Source organism: Hemiscyllium ocellatum, chromosome 18 (assembly GCF_020745735.1).
Source record: "Hemiscyllium ocellatum isolate sHemOce1 chromosome 18, sHemOce1.pat.X.cur, whole genome shotgun sequence".
Taxonomy (NCBI): domain Eukaryota; kingdom Metazoa; phylum Chordata; class Chondrichthyes; order Orectolobiformes; family Hemiscylliidae; genus Hemiscyllium; species Hemiscyllium ocellatum.
Window position 1 is genome coordinate 31,670,959 of NC_083418.1, and position 19,726 is coordinate 31,690,684.

Genomic DNA, 19,726 nt, shown 5'->3' on the forward strand with positions numbered 1-19,726 from the left:
TCAACTGAAGAGTGCCACCAGAAATTGGGCACATTTAAGGCAACCAGGTGGAGTCAGTTGAGGAGAAGGAGGAACTGTCGGCTTCCACAGTTGCCAAGCTGTCAGAAACCAGAATCTTAAACTTGAATACCTGGTTAGCATCCCTGACCAAAGAACTGTGGGAGGATGTGGCCATTTTGCTCGGGAATGTGAAAGAAATACACAGAGATCGGCTGGGTTAGACCCCACTCACAGTCCATGATGTGGCTATGGGAGAACTCTCTCCAATAATCCAAAAGCCTGATAAGCTGGACCGGATCAGATAGGAAATCCAATATAATGTAATTACTCCTGGTGAGAACTGCTAAAGCTGCCTCAATGCTCTAATTCCAAAGATGTTTGGATCAACATGACTGCATTTACTTTCCAGGAGCAAGTGTAGTGACCCTGAAAGACTCCATTCCACATCCATACACTTGAGAAATGTGCAGACAAAGTGGACTACTCTGCCTACCTCAGCAAAAACTAACCTTTTGAAAGGGTACTGGTGAGACTCCATGATTCTCAGAACGACAGGAACCTCAGCCTTTCCAACTCTGGAAAACATACCAGAGTAAGGTCATATTCATTGGTCTTACGAACAAAATGCCCCAGCAGCCTTTCAGAGGATAATAAACCAGTTATATGCTGCACTGAAATATTGTGCAGTGTAACCTGGATGACATAAAAATAAATAGCATCAGAGAGAAAATCATAGGTGGTATGGACAGTGGTATGTTGAGAGGCTTTTACAAAAATAGAGAGCATTTGCTTAGACATGGCGCATAATTCTTTGGAAATTCCTTCAACAGTGTAAAACAGCCAATGCCAGATTTTTATGCTTAAGTTTGCCTCTGTAGTCTTTTACCCTGTGAAGATAAATCATTTGTATTGCGGAAAAGAACAATGTTGTCACCAATGTCTTGTGTCGTATGTAAACCCTGGAATGCAGTAGGGTGCTGATAGTGCACCCTCTATTAGTGTGTTTGATGTACAAGAGTTGATGCAAAGGTGAATGCATATTTCTACTTTCTGTCTGGCAAGAAAACCTGTTTAAAATAGACAAATTGACTTCATTCATTTTCTGAGCACCAGAGCAATGTCATGTCCACAAGACAAGAAATATTATAAATTTTTAAAAATATAAATATTTTCTTACTGAAATAAACATTGCTGGATTAAAATATATACGCCATTAGTCATAAGATATTAACTGATCACAATCTCTAGAAGGATTCCACACAGTTACCAGGCTAGGACTTGGACCTATTCCTTCTGGAATGTCACACCCTTGTCTTGTGCGGACCTTGCAGTCTACAATCTCAAAAGAGACCAGCACACAAAATGTCTCCCATGCTATTTCTGAATATTGGGGAATTTTGAAACTAATTATGTCTGAACTGGGGCTAATGGATCACTATTAATCACATTCAAACAAACCATGATCTCAGCCAGAGAGAGCAAACAATTGTTGAATTGAAACTGACTCCTTTAATAGTGGATCAAATGACTAAAACCATTCTGCCTTCTAGAGATGTTAACTGTAGTCACAGAGCACCTATCATTTCAGTCTGTTAAGAAACAGTTTATTATAAACATTGACTCAGTCATCTAAGCATCTGATTGGTGACACCATAGCCAGAGCCAAGTTTAGCTCAGCCTGTGTTTTTAGTCTAAATCTCCTTTATAAACTTGAAGTCACTACTTGGAACCTAAAAAGGATAAATCAAAGTACTTTTCAAATGGTGAAAATCTGGAAACTGTAAACGTGCAAAGGTGTTCATGAGATAAATCAATAAAACGTTATGAACTGCTCCAAGAGGAGACAATGTAGCTGTTGGAAAACTGTACTACAACTTCATTTCACTGTGCCTTTATTAATTTCATAAAAGGAACCTTCAGTTGGGTGCATGCACATAAATGCTTACAAAGAGGATGCTTCACTGGATATTTATTTTCCAGACTCCACCAAAATTTACATGAATTAATATCCATATCTTTGAGTTTTAAATTTTTAATAACTGATAACACTTCTTTAAAATTTCTTTTGTCTTCCTTGTATGTGTGTTGCAACAAGCAATCTTTGGACTTGAACTGTAGTTTCATTTAAACCCTGCAGAGAGTTTGGTGGCATGGTAGCTAAGTAGTTAATTAGCACCTCTGTCTGTGTGGAGTTTGTACATCCTCCCCGTGTCTGCTTGGGTTTCCTCCAGGTGCTCTGGCTTCCTACTCCAGTCCAAAGATGTGCAGGTTCGGTGAATTGGTCATACTAAATTGCAGTGTCCAGGGATATGTAGGGTAAGGGGTTGGGTCTGGGTGGAATGCTGTTTGGAGAGTCGGTGTGGACTAAAAGGCCTGCTTCCACATAGTACGGATTCTGAGATTCTATGATAGTTTGTTGCAGGTTACTTAAAAATTGGATTTCACAAAGAGTATTGGAGAATAACACATCACAATGTATTTCAAAAGGGAAAAGAAATAAAATCATTGTGACACATTGCATAGAAGAGAAGAAAAATACAATAATTCAGTTCACCTCACCCTCTTGCATTGTAAAATGTAGTCACTCTAATTAGCAGGATGTGATTAATGACATCACACAGCAACATTAGATATTCACTATTTATTGATAACTTCAAAAATGGGCTAGAGATCCACAATTAAACAAAGGTCGATGGCATTGAAAATAATGTAAGTAGAAACTCAAGACTACACTGTGATGTAAATATGTTTGGAGAATGAGCAAAAGTGGCAAATAGATTTAAATATTGGCAAATGTGAGGTCACTGCTTTGGAACTGGAAAGGATAGATCAGAGTACATTTTGTGATGAAAGCTCGAAACATGAAAGGTCCAAGGAGAATAAAGTATTCATTTCCTAGATCATGAAAATGTTGTGGGCTGTTCTAATGAAAATTCAAGGAACATAATATAATGGTAACTTTACATCTAGAGATCTAAATGGATAGCAGTTTTTTATTTAGACTAGATTCCCTACAGCGTGGAAACAGGCCCTTTGGCCCAATCAGTCCACACTAACCCTCCAAAGAGTCGCCCACCCAGATCCATTTCCCTATGGGCAATTTACCATGGCCAGTTCAACCAACCTGCACATCTTTGGGCTGTGGGCGGAAACCCACACAGGCACAAGGAGAATGTGCAAACTCCACACAGACACTCGCCCGAGGCTGGAATTGAACCTGGGACCCTGGTGCTGTGAGGCAGCAGTGCTAACCACTGAGCCACCATGCCGCCCTCAAAAATTATGCTGCAGTTATACAAAGCACTGTCAATTGGTATAGAGTGTTCAGTTCTGGACATTACTTTTTAAGAAACAGATAATGACCTTGGAGGATAAACGTCATAGATTTACCAGAATTACACATGCTCTCCAAGGTTGAATTAAATTCAGAGTAGAGGACTCGGCAAAATGGCAGTAATTCTGTAGAACAGCCAAGGCATACTGGTGTTTTTTGCCATTCCTGGACAACTTACATGGTGGAATTATTAGTTTAAAACCTTACAGAACACATATTTGTTAATATTTGGGAATGGGAGGATGCCAAAGGGAAAATGAGCAAGCAATCAGCAGCAGGGAGGACACTCCCTTGCAGCACCAGGCAAACCAGAGACTGCAGCAGCAGTAACCTCTCCTGAACCCCCCACCCCCCGGGACCTGACAGACTCTCAGGGATTGGCTGCGGCAATGGAGAGACTTACCTTGAAAGTTGGGGCTGCGATTGAGGAGATCCGTGGGGAGATTTATGCCCAGATCCAACCTATCGTATCCATGCTGCAGAAGCATGAGCAGGAGATCCAAGGCCTCAGAGAGCGGCTGGAGGAGGTGAAGGGTGGAACTAAGGCCTCGGAAGCTGCGATGGAGTTCTCATCCAGTCGGATCCAGGTGCTGGAGTGTGAGGTGCGGGTCTTGCGAAACCATATCGATGACCTCGAAAATCGAGGTTGGAGGATAAATCTCCGAATTGTTGAGCTCCCTGAAGGTGAAGAAGGTGAGCAGCCTGTCAGCTTCTTTGAAAAATGGCTGCCGAAGGTTTTGGACATTCACATCGAGTCTAGCAGGCTACAGATTGAAAGGGCTTATTGGGTTACATTGTACAAGTCAGGGCTGATGCAGTGCCCCCATTTGGTCCTAGTGCACTTCCACTCATATAAGGACAAGCAAAAAGTCATAGAAGCTTCCAGATCCCTGGGAAAAGATCTGCAGGCATTGCTATACAAGAGGTCAAAAATCATGTTTTTCCAGGATTTATCTGCGGCTGTAATTCGAAAGAGGAAGTCCTTTGATGAAGTTAAAAAAGAGGCTGAGGAACCTGGGCATCCAGTACTCCATGAGATACCCTGCAGTGCTTCGTTTCAACCACGGGGACTCAGTTTATACATTTGACTCAGTGGATAAAGCTAAAAACTTTGTGGACACTATAAAATAGATGGCTTGGCCTGAAGAGTACGGTTAATGTTTGTTCTCTTTTCTATCTTTCCCCATGTTTTCTCCTTTTTTTTATTCCTTTCTTTCTCCCTCATAATTTCCTTTTTGGAAAGGGGGGAAAAGAGCTTGGAATAAGTTGTTCCTTTTTTTAATAACTGGATTTTCTGATGGGAATATTTGTGAATGTTCTTTGTTACAGTCTCTCCCCCTTTTTTCTTGTTTGTTCTGTTTCTCTTTTAGTCCCAAGTAGGGGTGACATGAAGCCAGGGATGGGTGGAGTGCTCATTCTGACTTTGTCTTTTTTCTGTTGATTTAAGGATCATCTCCTTGTTTTTTATATCACGCCTAAGACTGGGGCACAGTACAGGTTTGAAGGAATTGTGAAGGAGGGGATGGGTAGGATAAGTGCCCTCTATGGGCAGGGGGAAGAGTCTTCCATTCAAGGTTTTACAGTTGGTTTTCTTTGTAGCTTTTTGGTTGTAACAATTGTTTATAGTTATGATAATTTTTGTATCTATAGTTTTTTGATTCTATGAATCTTTATTTACTTATGCTCGGCGCTTTGTAAGCAGGGTTCTCCCTCTGAGGGGTTCGAGGGTCTCTGAAAGGGGATATGGCTAAGTGTCTTACTAAGTGGTGCACCTGGAACATTCAGGGAACTCATCTTGATGATGGGGAACACCTGAAATTACAACGTGGGGGTTTATGACCGGGTATTCTTTTCATCGTTTACTACTAAATCTAGGGGAGTGGCGATATTTATCCAGAAAAATCTCCCATTCACATTATTAGAGCAGGTGAAAGATGAGCATGGACGGTTTGTAATACTTAAAGCCCTGATACATGGGGAGGAATATGGAATTTTAAGTGTCTACTGTCCTCTGGCTCATCCCCTCAAATTTTTGATTAGTGCTTTCTCTAAGTTGAGTGCTTTTGGAACACGGCATATTATAATGGAGGGGGGGGGGTTTAATTGCCTTTTGGATCCGACAGTGGACAGAATGCCTTGTGGGCCCCCAACTATTTCTTCGTAGACCAAGCAGGTGGTTGACTTATGCAAGGAGTTGAGGCTGGTGGATATTTGGAGATGTCTTCATCTTACTGGCAGGGACTTCACGTTTTTTTCAAACCCACATAAATGTCACACGAGGATTGACCTCTTTCTGGCTCCCTCGGCCCTTCTGGATTCAATTGTGGGTTGTAAAATTGGGAATATAGCTATCTCTGATCATACAGCAGTATATTTGGAGGTTAAGGCCAAGAGTGAAGGGCTAGGTTTGTGGCACTGGCGTTTGGACCCTTTTCTCTTTAAGGATTCCAAATTTGTGGAATACTTTTTGAAGTAGTTTCAGGAGTTCTTGACTATCAACTTAGACACAGCTTGTAGTCCGTCTCTGCTGTGGGAGACTGCTAAGGTCTTTGCTAGGGGATTAGCTATTTCCTATTTGGCTAGCCAGAAACGACAGCAGGAGGAACAGCAGCGTGCGCTTGAGATGCGGTTGAAAGCCGCCGAGGCAGCACATTTTGCGCGGCCTTCGGTGACTAAGCTGCAGCAGATCACGGCTCTCCGGGCTGCCTTGAATTCAATACTGACACAAAACGCAAAGGAAGAGCTTGCTTTTGCTAGACAAAGGCCATTTGAATATGGGGATAGGCCCGGGAAGTATTTAGCATACCTGACTAGGAACAAGTCGCTCCCCAATCCATTACTACAATCAGAGACAGCACCGGGGTCCTTACATACGATGCTAAAAACATTTAATGAGGCTTTTTGGGGCTTTTACTCTGAATTGTATCGGTCTGAAGGTTGTGAAGAAGGAGGGCTAAAATGGAGACCCTTTTTAAGAACCTGGACCTCCCAGGGATAACCTTGGAACAGACCTCTCTCCTTAATGCCCCCTTGACAGTTCAGGAAATATAGGAGGCAGCTAGGCGACTTCAGAATGGGAAAATGCCTGGCCTTGATGGTCTCCCGGATGAGTTTTATAAGGAGTTTATAGGAATTCTGTCAGGGCTGATGTTGGAGATGTACAATTACTCCTATATGCATGAATACCTACCACCATCTATGAGAGAAGCTAATATTTCGTTAATTCTTTAGAAGGGGAAGGTTCCTGAGGATTGTGCCTCATACAGGCCCATTTCTCTATTAAATTCTCATTTCAAGATTCTGTCTAAGATCCTGGCGCTGAGATTGGAAAGGACGTTGTCCCACATTATTAAAGAGGACTAGACAGGGGCCATAGGTCCTCTAATAATATTAGAAGGTTGATGAATATTGTCCAAGTTTGTCAGCAATGATCGATTCAGGGGTTGGTGATTTCCTTAGATGCAGAGAAAGCATTTGACCGGGTGGAATGGCCATATATGTTTATGTCTTAGAACAGTCTGGGTTGGGTGGAGTCTTTGCTAGGTGGGTGGAGGTTTTATATCACCACCCTGTGGCCACGGTCATCACCAACGGGGTGAAGTCTGGGAATTTTAGGATTGATGGGGTAGTCGGCAAAGTTGCCCCATCTCACCGTTGTTGTTTACGTTGGTGATAAAGCCGCTGGCAGAGGCAATTCATCAGAATGTCCACATAACCACTCCGGAAGTGGGATCAAGGGCACACAAGATTACACTGTATGCAGATGACGTCCTTCTGTTTTTATTAAACCCGATGACCTCCGTACCCCATTTGATACAATGCATCAATTCATTTGGGGCTATTTCAGGATATAAAATTAACTTTGCAAAATCGGAGGCTATGCCTTTGGGGAACCTTTAAGATGTGCCAGAAGTTGAAGGTGGCTCTTTTAAGGGGTGACGGGCAGGGTTCCGATACCTAGGCATTTTTATTACTCCCAAGTTTGATCTGTTATTTCGGACTAACTTTGCTCACTTGCTCGACAGTATTAAGCGAGATCTCCAGAGATGGGAGGTTCTTCCAATTTCATGGCTGGGCCAGATAGTTCTCATTAAGATGAATGTTCTTCTTCATTTGCTTTATCCCATGCGTATGCTGCGGAACGCTGCGGAAGCTTATGGGGTGGTTTGGTTCCTTTGTCTGGCATCGTGGTGGCCCCTCATCAAACTTACTAAATTGCAGTTGCCTCAAGGAGGGGGAGGAGTTGATTTCCCAGACATCAGGAGGTATCAGTCAAGTTCCCTGCCATCCTTTGTCTGCAATTGGGTAGGTAATGATCCAAACTCAATATGGCTGGATATTGAGGCCTCCCAAGCAAAGTGCCCTCTTATTAACCTATTCTTCATGGATAAAATGAGGACAGTTATGGACCACTGCCGCAAACCCATTGTCATTAGTACAGTCAGGGCATGGAGGGCGATGTGTCAGAGTGAGGGTTGTTTATCCAAGAATTTGCCACTTACACCTATAGTTGGCATGCCAGGATTCCGACCAGGGATGATGGACTCAGGATTCAAATTATGGACAGCTAGAGGAGTTTTTAGTTTGGGAGAATTGTTCGAGGGGGAGGTTATGATGTCTTTTGAGCAACTGAGCCACAAATATGGGTTACCCAGCAGAGATCTTTTCCGTTTTTTTTCAGGTTAGGGATTTGATCCAGAAGAAGACTACGCTTCTCACGAAGCCCTATAAGCCCAATAAAGAGAGGTTGTTGCTACGTTCTACAAGCACCCTTTCGGTTAGTGCTCTCTAACACCTGCTGGATGGCAGGGCCTGGCAGGATATTAGAGCTGAAAATGTGTTGCTGGAAAAGCACAGCAGGTCAGGCAGCATCCAAGGAGCAGGAGAATTGACGTTTCGGGCATGAGCCCTTCTTCAGGAAGGCTCATGACCGAAACGTCGATTCTCCTGCTCCTTGGATGCTGCCTGACCTGCTGCGCTTTTCCAGCAACACATTTTCAGCTCTGAACTCCAGCATCTGCAGTCCTCACTTTCTCCTGGCAGGATATTAATTGGTTATGTGAGGTCTCGGAGCAAGGGCTAGGAGTGGAGATCTCTTCTGAAACATTGGAGAACATATGGGAGAATACTCGAAAGATCTCAATCTGTAATAGGACATGCGCTACGCAGTTAAAAGTTCTGCACAGGGTTCATCTAGCACCGGACTGTCTGGTGAAGTTTAAAAACGGGGCATCTTCAGGGTGCCCCAAATGTAAAATAAGTGTAGGTACTCTTACCCATTGCTTCTGGACATGCCACAGGCTCTGTGTTTATTGGAGCACTGTGGCTGGAAAGATAGGGAGGGTATTGAGGACTGAAGTCAAAGTAGACCTAATATCTCTTCTCTTAGGTCTACCAAATTTACCATCTTTAGATGGGCACGGGAAAAACTATTTAATATTTTTGCATATTGTGCATGGAAGAATATTCTGATGAATTGGGTGTCTGAGAACCCGCCAGACTTGCTGGGATGGAGCACATTCCCTTGGACTTTTTTACAAACATGGTGCACCACACAATAGACCATTTTTATAAGACATGGCAGCCTTACTTGAGTTATTTGGATATAGATTTGTCAGTTATCCTAACTAGGGCGTTTGTCTAACTAGGTTGGATAGATTTGTCAAGCCCTGGGCCCTGGAGGGAGTCTCCTGAGTTAATGCGGGTATATATACAATGCTTCCATTCCTTTGTTTGGGAGCTTTGCGCCAGCATAGCTGTTCTGTATTTTGTGCGTTTTTTTTTGCTTTTCTTTCTTTTTTGTTGGTGCTGCTTTACACAGTGTTAGGGTTTGTTTTGCATTATAGGGTAGGTTAGTAGTTGGTAGACAGTAGTTGTATTTTAGTTTGTGGGGTTTTTTTTGTTTTTATTATACTGATATTTGTTATTGATTGTATTTTTCAATAATGTTATGTTTGTAAAGTTTAAAAAATTAGCAAATAAACATATTTACAAAAAAAAATTCAGAGGAGAGAAAACCCAAACTAAGGTGATTTTCCTTGGAATTTAGAAAGCTGAATCGAGACTTGTTCCCAAATCCCTTGATATTGGGGGATTCATAGATGAAGGTGAACAAAAAATGTACAATTGATGTAGTATTGAGTGAAAGAGAAGGAATGGGCTAAATGAGTATTTCCCTCCCTAGGTATTCTGGGTTTCATTCTGACCAGTGTTGATTGACATTCTTCTGGTATCCATCTTTATGATTGTTTCCTTTGTACTGGGTCATCACAAGGTACTTACAGCATTCAAACAGGAATATGGCAGACATCCAGTACTATGTGAAAGGTACATCAAACTCTTCTGGACGCAAAATAATCATTTAGAGAAGAACCTAAGATATGTGGAGGAATTGGAATGATAAGTGGTAGATCTCATTTGATATGGGCAAAGCAGAATCATCTGATTGGAAAGGATGATAATCCTGTCAGTGAAAGCAAAGTGGTATTTTTCTGCTGGATATTGCCAGGGAATGGATTTGGGGGAAATAGTGGATGGACCTTTGTAGCCATCAGCACAGTGTCTGGCAGGAGCCATGAGATAAAATAGTATCTTGTGCTGTCCAGGCAGAGTAATAGAACTCAAACTCAGCAAGTATTAAAATTGTATCTGATATTGATGTAATAATTATAAAGACTTCTGGGCATTGATAAGGATACAAGGAATGTAACACAAACACTTAGGAAGTAGTGATGGAGGTAGGCCATAGGACATATTTAGTCTGCTCTAACATTCAGCAAGGTCATGGCTGAAATATTACATGGACTCCACTTTGCTACCTTATCTCCCTTGTGCCCACAAATCTGTTGATCTCAGTGCTGAATATACTCAACTACTGAAAATCAACAACCTTCTAAAGTAGAATACCAAAGATTCACAAGAAGAAACTTCTCGTCATAGCTCCAAATGACCAGCTCCTCGTCTTGTGATTATGATCCCTAATCTATACTCTTTCAAAAAGCAACTTCTCAGAAACTTCCTGGTCAAGACATTAAGAATTTTAAGCAGTTCAATCAGACCACCCTTCATTCCTGTGAACTCCATTGTTTGTAGCCCAATGTCAGTATCTGTTCACAGGACAACTATCCCAGGAATCAATTTAATGACCTTTATTGCACATCCTTTAAATTAATTATTGTTAGGACTATGTAAAAGTAAGTGCTGCAGATGCTGGAGATTTGAGTTGTGAGTGTGGTGCTGAAAAAGTACAGCAAGTCAGGCTGCATCCGAGGAGCAGGAAAATCGATGTTTTGGGCAAAAGCCCTTAATCAGGAATGAGACTGGGAGCCTTGGAGGTGGAGAGATAAGTGGGTGGGTTTGGGGCGGGGAGAGAATGTAGTTGAGAGTACAATAGGTGGATAGAGGAAGGGGCAACGGTGATAGGTCGGATGGGAGGGTGAAACGGATAGGTGGGGAGGAAGATAGATAAATGGGATAGGTTGTGAGGATGGTGCTGAGCTGGAAGGTTGGAACTGGGGTAATGTGGGGGCAGGGGAAATGAGAAAACTAGTAAAATCCATATGATGCCATGGGGTTGGAAGGTCCTGAAGCGTTGGGGGGTAAGGGAGTGGCGAAGAAGGAGCCCAGAGACCCAGGACTCTATCGTCAGCAGAGTGGGAGGGGGAAGTTAAAGTGTTCGGTTACAGGGTGGTGGGGCTGATTGGTATGGGTGACCCAGACATGTTCTCTGAAGTGCTCTCTGAGTAGGTGTCCTGTCTTCCCAATGTAGAAGAGACCAAATCGGAAACAACGGATACAGTAAAGGACGTGAAAGTGCAGGTGAAACTTTGATGGATGAGGAAGGCTCCTTTGGGGCCTTGGACGAAGGTGAGGGGGAGATGTGTGAGCGCAGGTTTTGCAATTCCTGTGGTGATAGGGCAAGGTGTTAGGAGGGAACAGCGGGTTGTTGGGGGGTGTGGTGCTGACGAAGTAATCGTGAAGGGAATGGTCTTTACGGAAAGCAGATATATTTCTGGTGCTGGAGTCCCTTTGTAGGTGGCAGAAATGATGGAGGATGATGCGATGTATATGGAGGTTGGTGGGATGGAAGGTGAGGACCGGAGGGTTCTGTCCTTGTTGCAGTTGGAGGGGTGGGGTTCGAGGGCGGAGGTGCAGGATGTGATGAGATGTACTGGAGGGCATCATCATCCACATGGAAGGGGAAATTGCGGTCTTAAAAGGAAGAGGTTATTTGGTGTGTTCTATAGTGGAACTGGTCCTGTTGGTAACAGATGTGGCAGAGGTGGAAGAATTGTGAATAAGGGATAGCATTTTTGCAGGAGAGAGGGTGGCCCCAAAGGAACGTTCCACACCCATCAAAATTTCACTTGCATTTCCACACGTCGTTGACTGTATCCATTGCTCCCAATGTGGTTACCTCGACATTGGGCAGACAGGACGTCTACTCACAGAGCGCTTCAGAGAACATCTCCGGGACATCCATACCAATCAACCGCATGGCCCCATGGCTGAACTCTTTAACTCCCCCTTCCACTCTGCTGAGGACATACAGGTACTGGGCCTCTTCCATTGCGACTCCCTTATCACCCGATGCCCCGGAGGAAGAACGCCTCATCTTCCGCCTTGAGACCCTCTAACCCCATGGCATCAATGTGGATTTCACCAGTTTCCTCATTCCACACCGCCTCCCCCAGCCCTCCACTTTACCCCAGTTCCAACCTTCCAGCTCAGCACTGTCCTCATGACGTGTCCCATCTGTCCATCTTCCTTCTCACCTACCCACTCCACCCTCCTCCTACCTATCACCATTGTCCTCACCTCCGTCCACCTATCGCACTCTCAGCTATCTTTCCGCCCCCCCCTCCCATTTATCTCTCCAATTCCAAATCTCCCAGCCTCATTCCTGATGAAGGGCTTTTGCCCGAAACATCGATTTTCCTGCTCCTCAGATGCTGTCTGAACTGCTGTGCTTTTCCAGCACCACATTCTTGACTCTATTGTTACAACTGTGACAGGAGGAATGTTGTGGTAATCAGGCCCCACTACTCTTCCAGTCAATCATTAGTGTAAATAGTGCTGATTCAACTGTAAAAATTGTCAATTGTTTATCTATTATCTATGTAATAAAAACATTCACCATGCTTCTTTAATTCAATATAATTTGTTTATTATAAACAAAATTTGTCTTTAAAGCAAGTGGAAAACACTGACAGATGTGTTATGTCAATGTATCATAACTCAAGGTAAATCTCTGCAAAGGTGGTTTTTTTTGAAAAGGAAAGCAGAAGGGAAAAACGAACTGTGTCAGCCAAGTGTTTGGAAACAAAGGAGAGAATGCAACGCCTTCTCACGTCACCTCATTTGCTGTCAATGAAGCCACATTGCTGGCAGCTATAGATTGATGGTGGATGTAGAGTTCTATTGTAGTCACCATGTGGTTGAGTCTTTAGAAAATGATCACAGTTGAGCTTTTCAAGTTTCACAAGGTAATCATAATTGCTGGTATTTGAAAACCCCATCAGGTTCCCAAGAACTTCTACTGAGAACTTGATTTCAGGAGAGAGACTCACAGATTCTGGGGCATCTCCCTTACTGATTCTTGGGTCTCTTAAATAAAATTTAAAGCCCAGAAAGGGTTGCTGAGCAACCTTTAGCTTTAAAAGTTCCAAGTCTTCAAAGCCAGGTTTTTCTGTAATTAAGGCAATAAACCCCATTGCTTGATTTTTCTACAAACAGGTAGTTAACCGCACACAAATTGTTGATCTAACTCCTTGTTTGTTCTAGAAAATGTACAAACTGTTTCATATCTTCCATTTTTCTCTAGTATGCAGCGTTCCCTCTAATTCTTTTTCCTTCTGCGCAGACCTCCAGATCCATGCGCAGCAGCGATCTGCAACAATGTGCAGATCGCCAAGCAAAGGCCATTGGAGTGGCTGAACACATGCACACCTGTGTGGCTTAGAGGAGATGTTGATAGTATGCATGTGTATTATAACAGTATATCTATCTTTGTTCTGGGTATAGTCTTAATCAATTGTAGCAAGAATTCCTTACAAATAGGGGTGGGATTCCATTTGCCTTACTAATTCTTGCTGGAGTTGCATGTTAACTTCCTTCGATTTAAATCCAAGAATTTCAAATGCCTCTGAATGCCAACATTTACGAAGGTGTCAGTTTATAAAAATATTATGTAATGCCATTCTTTTTATTCGAGTGGATCATTTCACCTTTCCCCACGTTATTTCCAGATTCTCATTCATTCCAATTTGTTATGGCTCCTTGACGTCAAGGGTTAGTCACTCTCGCCTCAAGGCCCTTTCGTATGTTGATCAGTAAGATTATAACGATCTTAGTTATGAGCTGCAAAAATTAAAAACATTTAATTTGACGGAAAGAAGGTTCAGAGGTGGCTTTGTATCTGCATTCAAAACCTGAAAGGATGTGGACAAGATCAGCGTCATTACACAGAAATACTACAGTTGATGCAAATAAAATACATTTTAGCCTGAGAACAATTTAAAAATTGGGAACTTCTCTGAACCACAATGCAAACCATGACCTCTATTTTTGCTTTAGTGGATTAAGGTGAATGTCTCGAGCCACACTGGTCATTTATTACTGCAGAATTACAGATGAGGCATGTAACCCTGCAAGGCAAAATTCTTAATTAATGCGTGAAATGTACGGTTAAAGCAGGTAGAAGGAGCACTGACATTGGAACACAACTACAATAACATGCTTGTAAGTCACAAGTACTGAAATTTTACCCCAGTGATTACCTCCGAGAACCAGTTCTCTACCATCAATTTATACAAAAGCTTACTACAAGAGGTTACGGTTCAAATGCTGTTTGTAACAAGTATTCATCAAAGTAGTGCTGCTCCTACCTTTGAAATCAAATTGTTGGGTAAATTACAAGTCTCATTCTTGCTCTCTAAATTTGTAAATAACTTTCATACCTCTTCTATGTTTTGTTCAGTGGACGACAGACCAGGATGTGGCTGATGCTGTCCATTCAGTGGGTGTGCAGGATCTGCTGGAAATCAAGTTCTATGAAAACAGGGCTAATGGGCAGTCTAAAGGGTGAGTGCATATAAAATTTCAGCTAACTGTGTATAGTTAGTTTTCATAATAACCTCTCCTTGAGGTGCTAAAGATAAAAAATAAATTCATTTATTGTACCATCTGATTATATCTCCTACAACATCTGTGCTTCAAATGGAGTGAACCACCTTTTCAACACTATCATGAAGTATTGATGACTTATGATGTAGACAGATGAAACACAATTTATGCACAAAATCTAATAATAAACAGCCAGTCAAATTGACTGTGCCTGAAAAAGAGATACATTGTTCAGGTGCGAAAGTTGCAGCTGATAAGTAATAAAAATCACTCATAGACAACATCAATACATTAGTACTGAGGTGGAGGGGAAGCTGTGGTGTCTATCGGTGGTTTCTGCACACTGAAATTCTAACTTTCAGCTATTAAGTCAAGGCTAGAACAAATATTTCTAAATCAAACCTGAATGGTAGAACCATTCGTTATATCAGCATCTGGGTCCTCCAGTGCACCTTCACGTTATTCAAACTAGGTAAAGAAAATTAATGTAAGAATGGCTGTGGACAAGAAATTATGATTTAACTTCAGTGTTGTTTATTTTGTTCTTCCTGTTTACTTAAAGGTGCGAGTGACATGTAGGAATATTGGTTTTGAAACAGTCCAAGAATTTGGGCACAAAGCAACTGATTTACAGCCCCAAATTAAATTACACTAACACACTGTACCTCAGGGATTCTGTGCTGCTGAATAAATCACTTTATATCTTCCATCATTTTAACTGCACATTGATTGTTTCCTTCATCGTATTTGCTACCTTCTTCCAATTACAGTTTTTACATTTTCTGCTGGCACCATGTTTAAGGTAAATATATTCAAAACAAGGATGGCACTCTGGTGATGCCACTGAAGAAATTTTGGTGTTACTAAAATTTTCATCCTGTGTTCTGTTTAAGGTCAAACATAGATTTAGTCTTCAAAATATATATTGTGTAGTGGAAGGTGAATATATAGACCTTTCACATCCTCAGGATATCATAAAGCTCTTCATAGCCCTTATATTTACTTTCTTGAAATGTTATCTCACACTCACAGGCAAAATTGAATAAAAGGATTGAGAATGCAAATTACACATTGAATGTCATTGGGTTTGGGGTAACAACAGCAGAAAGATTAGGCCCTTGATGAATAGATTATTAAAACCGTTTTTTTGTGCTTCCAGGTGGTTGAGAAAGCAGATAAATATTTGAAACATTTTTGAATGGGATTAATAAGTCAAGGTGATTATATTCAAGTTGTACAGACAAGACCAACTTGAATTTATATTGTACCATTAACAAAACCAGATGTCTTAAAGTGCTTTACAGTTAATTACCTTGTTTTGAAGTGTAATCACTGTTGTAAAAGACAGCTAATTTGCACACAACAGACTTCCACAAACAGTAATGACCAAATAATCAGTTTTTGTAGTGTCCATAGAGAGAAAAAGATGGATCAGGAGCTCAGGAAAAGCTGCCCTGCTCTTCTTTGAATTGATTCTGTGAGATTTTTTGCATCCACTTGAACAAGCAAGTGAGGCCTTGGTTTAACCTCTCATCTGAAAGATGGCATTTCCTACAGTGCAATATTTCCTTAGTACTTCACTGGAGTGTTAGCCCTGGAATTGGATTTGAACCTGGAACCTCGATTCAGAGGCAAGAGATTGATCAACTGAGCCATGGCTGACACTTGGTATACCACATTTGGCTGTGGTTTATATGTTACAGATAAAAGTAGAATTATTGGAAGAAATACAGAGATGGACTGCAAAACATGATTCCTATACTAAAGGGTTGAGTTAAGAGGAACAAATACCTACTGCAGTTTTTAAAAAAAAACATTTTTGCAGAGAAAGGAGATTTTAGTTGGACATTGAAGATGTTCTTTGGTGTGATTAGATTGAGCAAATGTTAAGGACAATGATAATGGAGCAAAGGAAAATAGGACACGTAGACAATTTTTTAAAGCAAAAGAATAATAAAATTGTTATAATTTGTTTTGGGAATAATAGGGAATAAAATTAGGTTTTTGAAAGGTTCGGTGATTTCTATTAGGAATATCATATTAAAAGAGTTCTAGCATCATTCAGGGCATTGATGTGAATTTAAGAGAAAAACCCCATCCAAAACATCACCATCTTGCCTAGTAATACCCTTGGTCTTTATTAACATGATTAAACAACATACCACATTTTTTTCTAGGTGTAGCATTGCTCCACCTTTTTAATGATACCACATGCAATTCTTGTTCATTAAATCTGACACTACAGGAGATCTTTTCCGAAAAATTGCCCAGTGTATCCTCAGTAAAGAAGAAGAGGAAGTGAAGTAAAATTGGGCAATTGACCTTAGGAAATAGAAGCATTGACCTTGTTTGATTTTATTTTATTTTTTCTGAAGTGACTTTGTTACTTTCTTGGCATGGGATTACTTTTTAAAACTAGGTTATTGTGATGGGTGATGTAAAATGTGATTTATCGACCTTAAATTTATAGTTAATATGATTATTTTTGATTCTGCAGTAAAACTGATCTATTTTAGTATTGCAGAGGTGGGTGTTGGTGGTCATTTTGGGATGAGCTCTGGAGAGAGGAGGTAAATTTGGTAGCTATTTTGGGGTGATCTCTTTGTAGGGCAATTTGATCTGAAGGATATTTTCTATGTTGCTTGTGGCTCAGAATCATAAGACCAATTTTGTGAAGCTAACAAAATGATTGATCCTTTGAGAAAATAATTATTTCACTTTGAACTGGTTACACTGCAATTAAATGAACACCCAAGATTATAATAACGATAGTTTTTAAACTTCTTAAAATACCTTTAAACCGATGAATGTGAAATTCAGTGAGGGTTCCCATTCCTGATTTTTAGTATGTCCTTCTGAAAGTAGATCTGTATGTGGATATTGATTAAGAATCCAATCAGGTTTAGTTGTGATGACCACTGTGATTGGGCAGATTTCCCATCAAGTGGAAAATTACTCAATCTGAGGTTGCATATTTGGAGTTTGATGTGGTACAATAGACTGTAGGAACTCATTGAATTATACCACAACAACAACATTTGCTTTTTTTTTTCAATATTCCATTCAATGTCAGTTATGCTCGGGTAGAGGCTACAGGTTTCAATTTTGTATGAATATTTTATTTCATAAATCATCATAAGTTACATATACGGTTGATAGAGTGTTTGCTATCATTTTGATGGGCCAGGCCACATACCATTCAGTTGAATAATTCTTGCATTTCATTGGGTTGCTATGAGATACCAATAATATGCTGTGATTTTTTTTCCCTACATGATGACTGGGGATATGAACACTAAATTTCTATTGTGCTTTTCAACTTAAAAGTGTCTAGTGTTATAGATATAATGAACACTCTGGATATCATGGGGGAATAGACGATGGATAGATTGTTCACATTTGTGGTAACATTAGTGAATTTGATCTTGCAAACTAAGTGTTTAACATGTTATTAATCTTTCGCCAGGATTTACACTGAATACAAATTGCATTAATGTGTAATAGTGAGAGAAGTTCCAGAAGTGTATTTAACATCTAAATAAGGGAAGATACAGTTCAGCTTTGTGTTAATTTAGCAGATGATTAACATGGTGAGTTGTGCCAGAAACTAGCAGCTCATACATTCAATCCTCCAGTTATCAGATTGTGGATGCAACAGCTCACTACCACAACGTATGTACTCAAACAGTAGACGCCCAAATTGTTGGCATTTGTGACATTAAATTGCATCTAATTTGCTAAACATTATAAACTTTTGGATTTCACACGTGGTTTAGCAGATTTGTAAAGTGCAAAAGACAAGTTAATGCTTTGGATAGAGCCTCTTTGTCAGAAAACAAACCTGTCTTCTCATTTGAGATGCTTTAGGACCTGCACTGCAACTGTGCATTTTTAGTTTCTTTTATTGTCAATGCTAACAAATGTTTTATTGCTTTTTACTTTGTTTGGTCTGCATGTTTTTTTTTCTGAAATACAGACATTTCTGCCACTTGAAATAGCAGTTTCTAAGCCTTGATTCAGTTAATGGTGTGACAGATATTAGCTAATTCAAGAACTATTTTGAAAAAAAAAGACTTTCTTCCAGCAAAAATAATGTGATCTGAATTAATTGACCTGAGGCAGTCAGCCCTGAGATCATGAGATGAGTTGGTGGTGTGAATGGTTTGAAGTGGGCGTGGTTGCAGGATGTGCAGGTATCTGCACCAGGAATTGAGGACATTTGACTTTTGGAAAAGGTGGGCAGAATGGAAAGACTGTAATGATGGGCTGGGACTTTTTTCACTGGAGTGTAGGAGGTTGAGAGGTGACCATATATAGAGGCTTATAAAATTATGAGGGGCATAGATAAGATGAATAGCAAAGGCCTTTTCCCTCGGGTAGAGGATTTCAAAACTGGAAGCGAGAGGAGAAAAAGGGATCTGAAGGGCATCTTTTTCACACAGAGTAGTACATATGTGAAATAAACTGCCAGAGAAAGTGGTAGATACATGTACAGTTACAATATTTAAAAGATATTTTGACAGGTATACGAATAGGAAAGGTTTAGAGGGATATGGGCCAAATATAGGCAAATAGGACTTTTGTTTGGAATACCTAGTCGGCATAGGCGAGATGGACTGAAAGGTCTGTTTCCATGCTGAGCAAGTTACAATGCAATAGATATGCATGTTTAGCAAAGCCATAAAATTAAACAATATTTTAAAGATAAAGCAAGAAATACTAGAAGCCTCAGCAGACCAGGCAGATTGAGTGTAGAAAAGTTCTTTCTTCTATGAAGAAAAAAATTCCATTGCAAAATAAAAAAAATTATAATGGGAATTTGAGAAATCAGGAACTCATGTACTGCATGTTGGACTACTAAGCCATCTTGCCCAGGGTCAAAGCCTGGATTGTACTGACTTTGCTAATCTCTACCAGGGCAATTGTAGAATTCTGCAATCTAGAGGACAGAACTGAACTCCATTAATATCTCAGATTTGAATAATTTGGTGTGAAAGTATAAGTTGCCTGGCACCCTGAGCACTATGTCTAAAGTCATGAAAAAAAAGTCAGAATCACCAAGGTTCCTTAGGCAGTGTTTTCAATACCCATGACCTCTACTGTCTCGGAGGACAAGGGGAGCAGATACATGGGAACACCACCATCTGCAAGTTCCTATTCAAGCCACTCAATCTTGACCTGGACATTTATTTCATTTCCTTCAGTATTGTCGGATCAAATTCCAGGAACTCCCTTCTTAACAGCATTGTAGGTGTCTGTACACTAAAT

The 19,726-nt window shown here is 40.8% G+C and overlaps 1 protein-coding gene across 1 annotated transcript in view; it reads left to right on the forward strand.

The window, feature by feature from the left end:
- The window catches only part of LOC132824401 (cleavage and polyadenylation specificity factor subunit 6-like), an 86,183-nt gene that overhangs the window by 27,802 nt on the left and 38,655 nt on the right, over positions 1-19,726 (forward strand). The window contains exon 3 of the mRNA XM_060838828.1: positions 14,313-14,416. Within this exon, the coding sequence (XP_060694811.1) occupies positions 14,313-14,416 (104 nt within the window). The remainder of the gene's footprint in view (positions 1-14,312; positions 14,417-19,726) is intronic.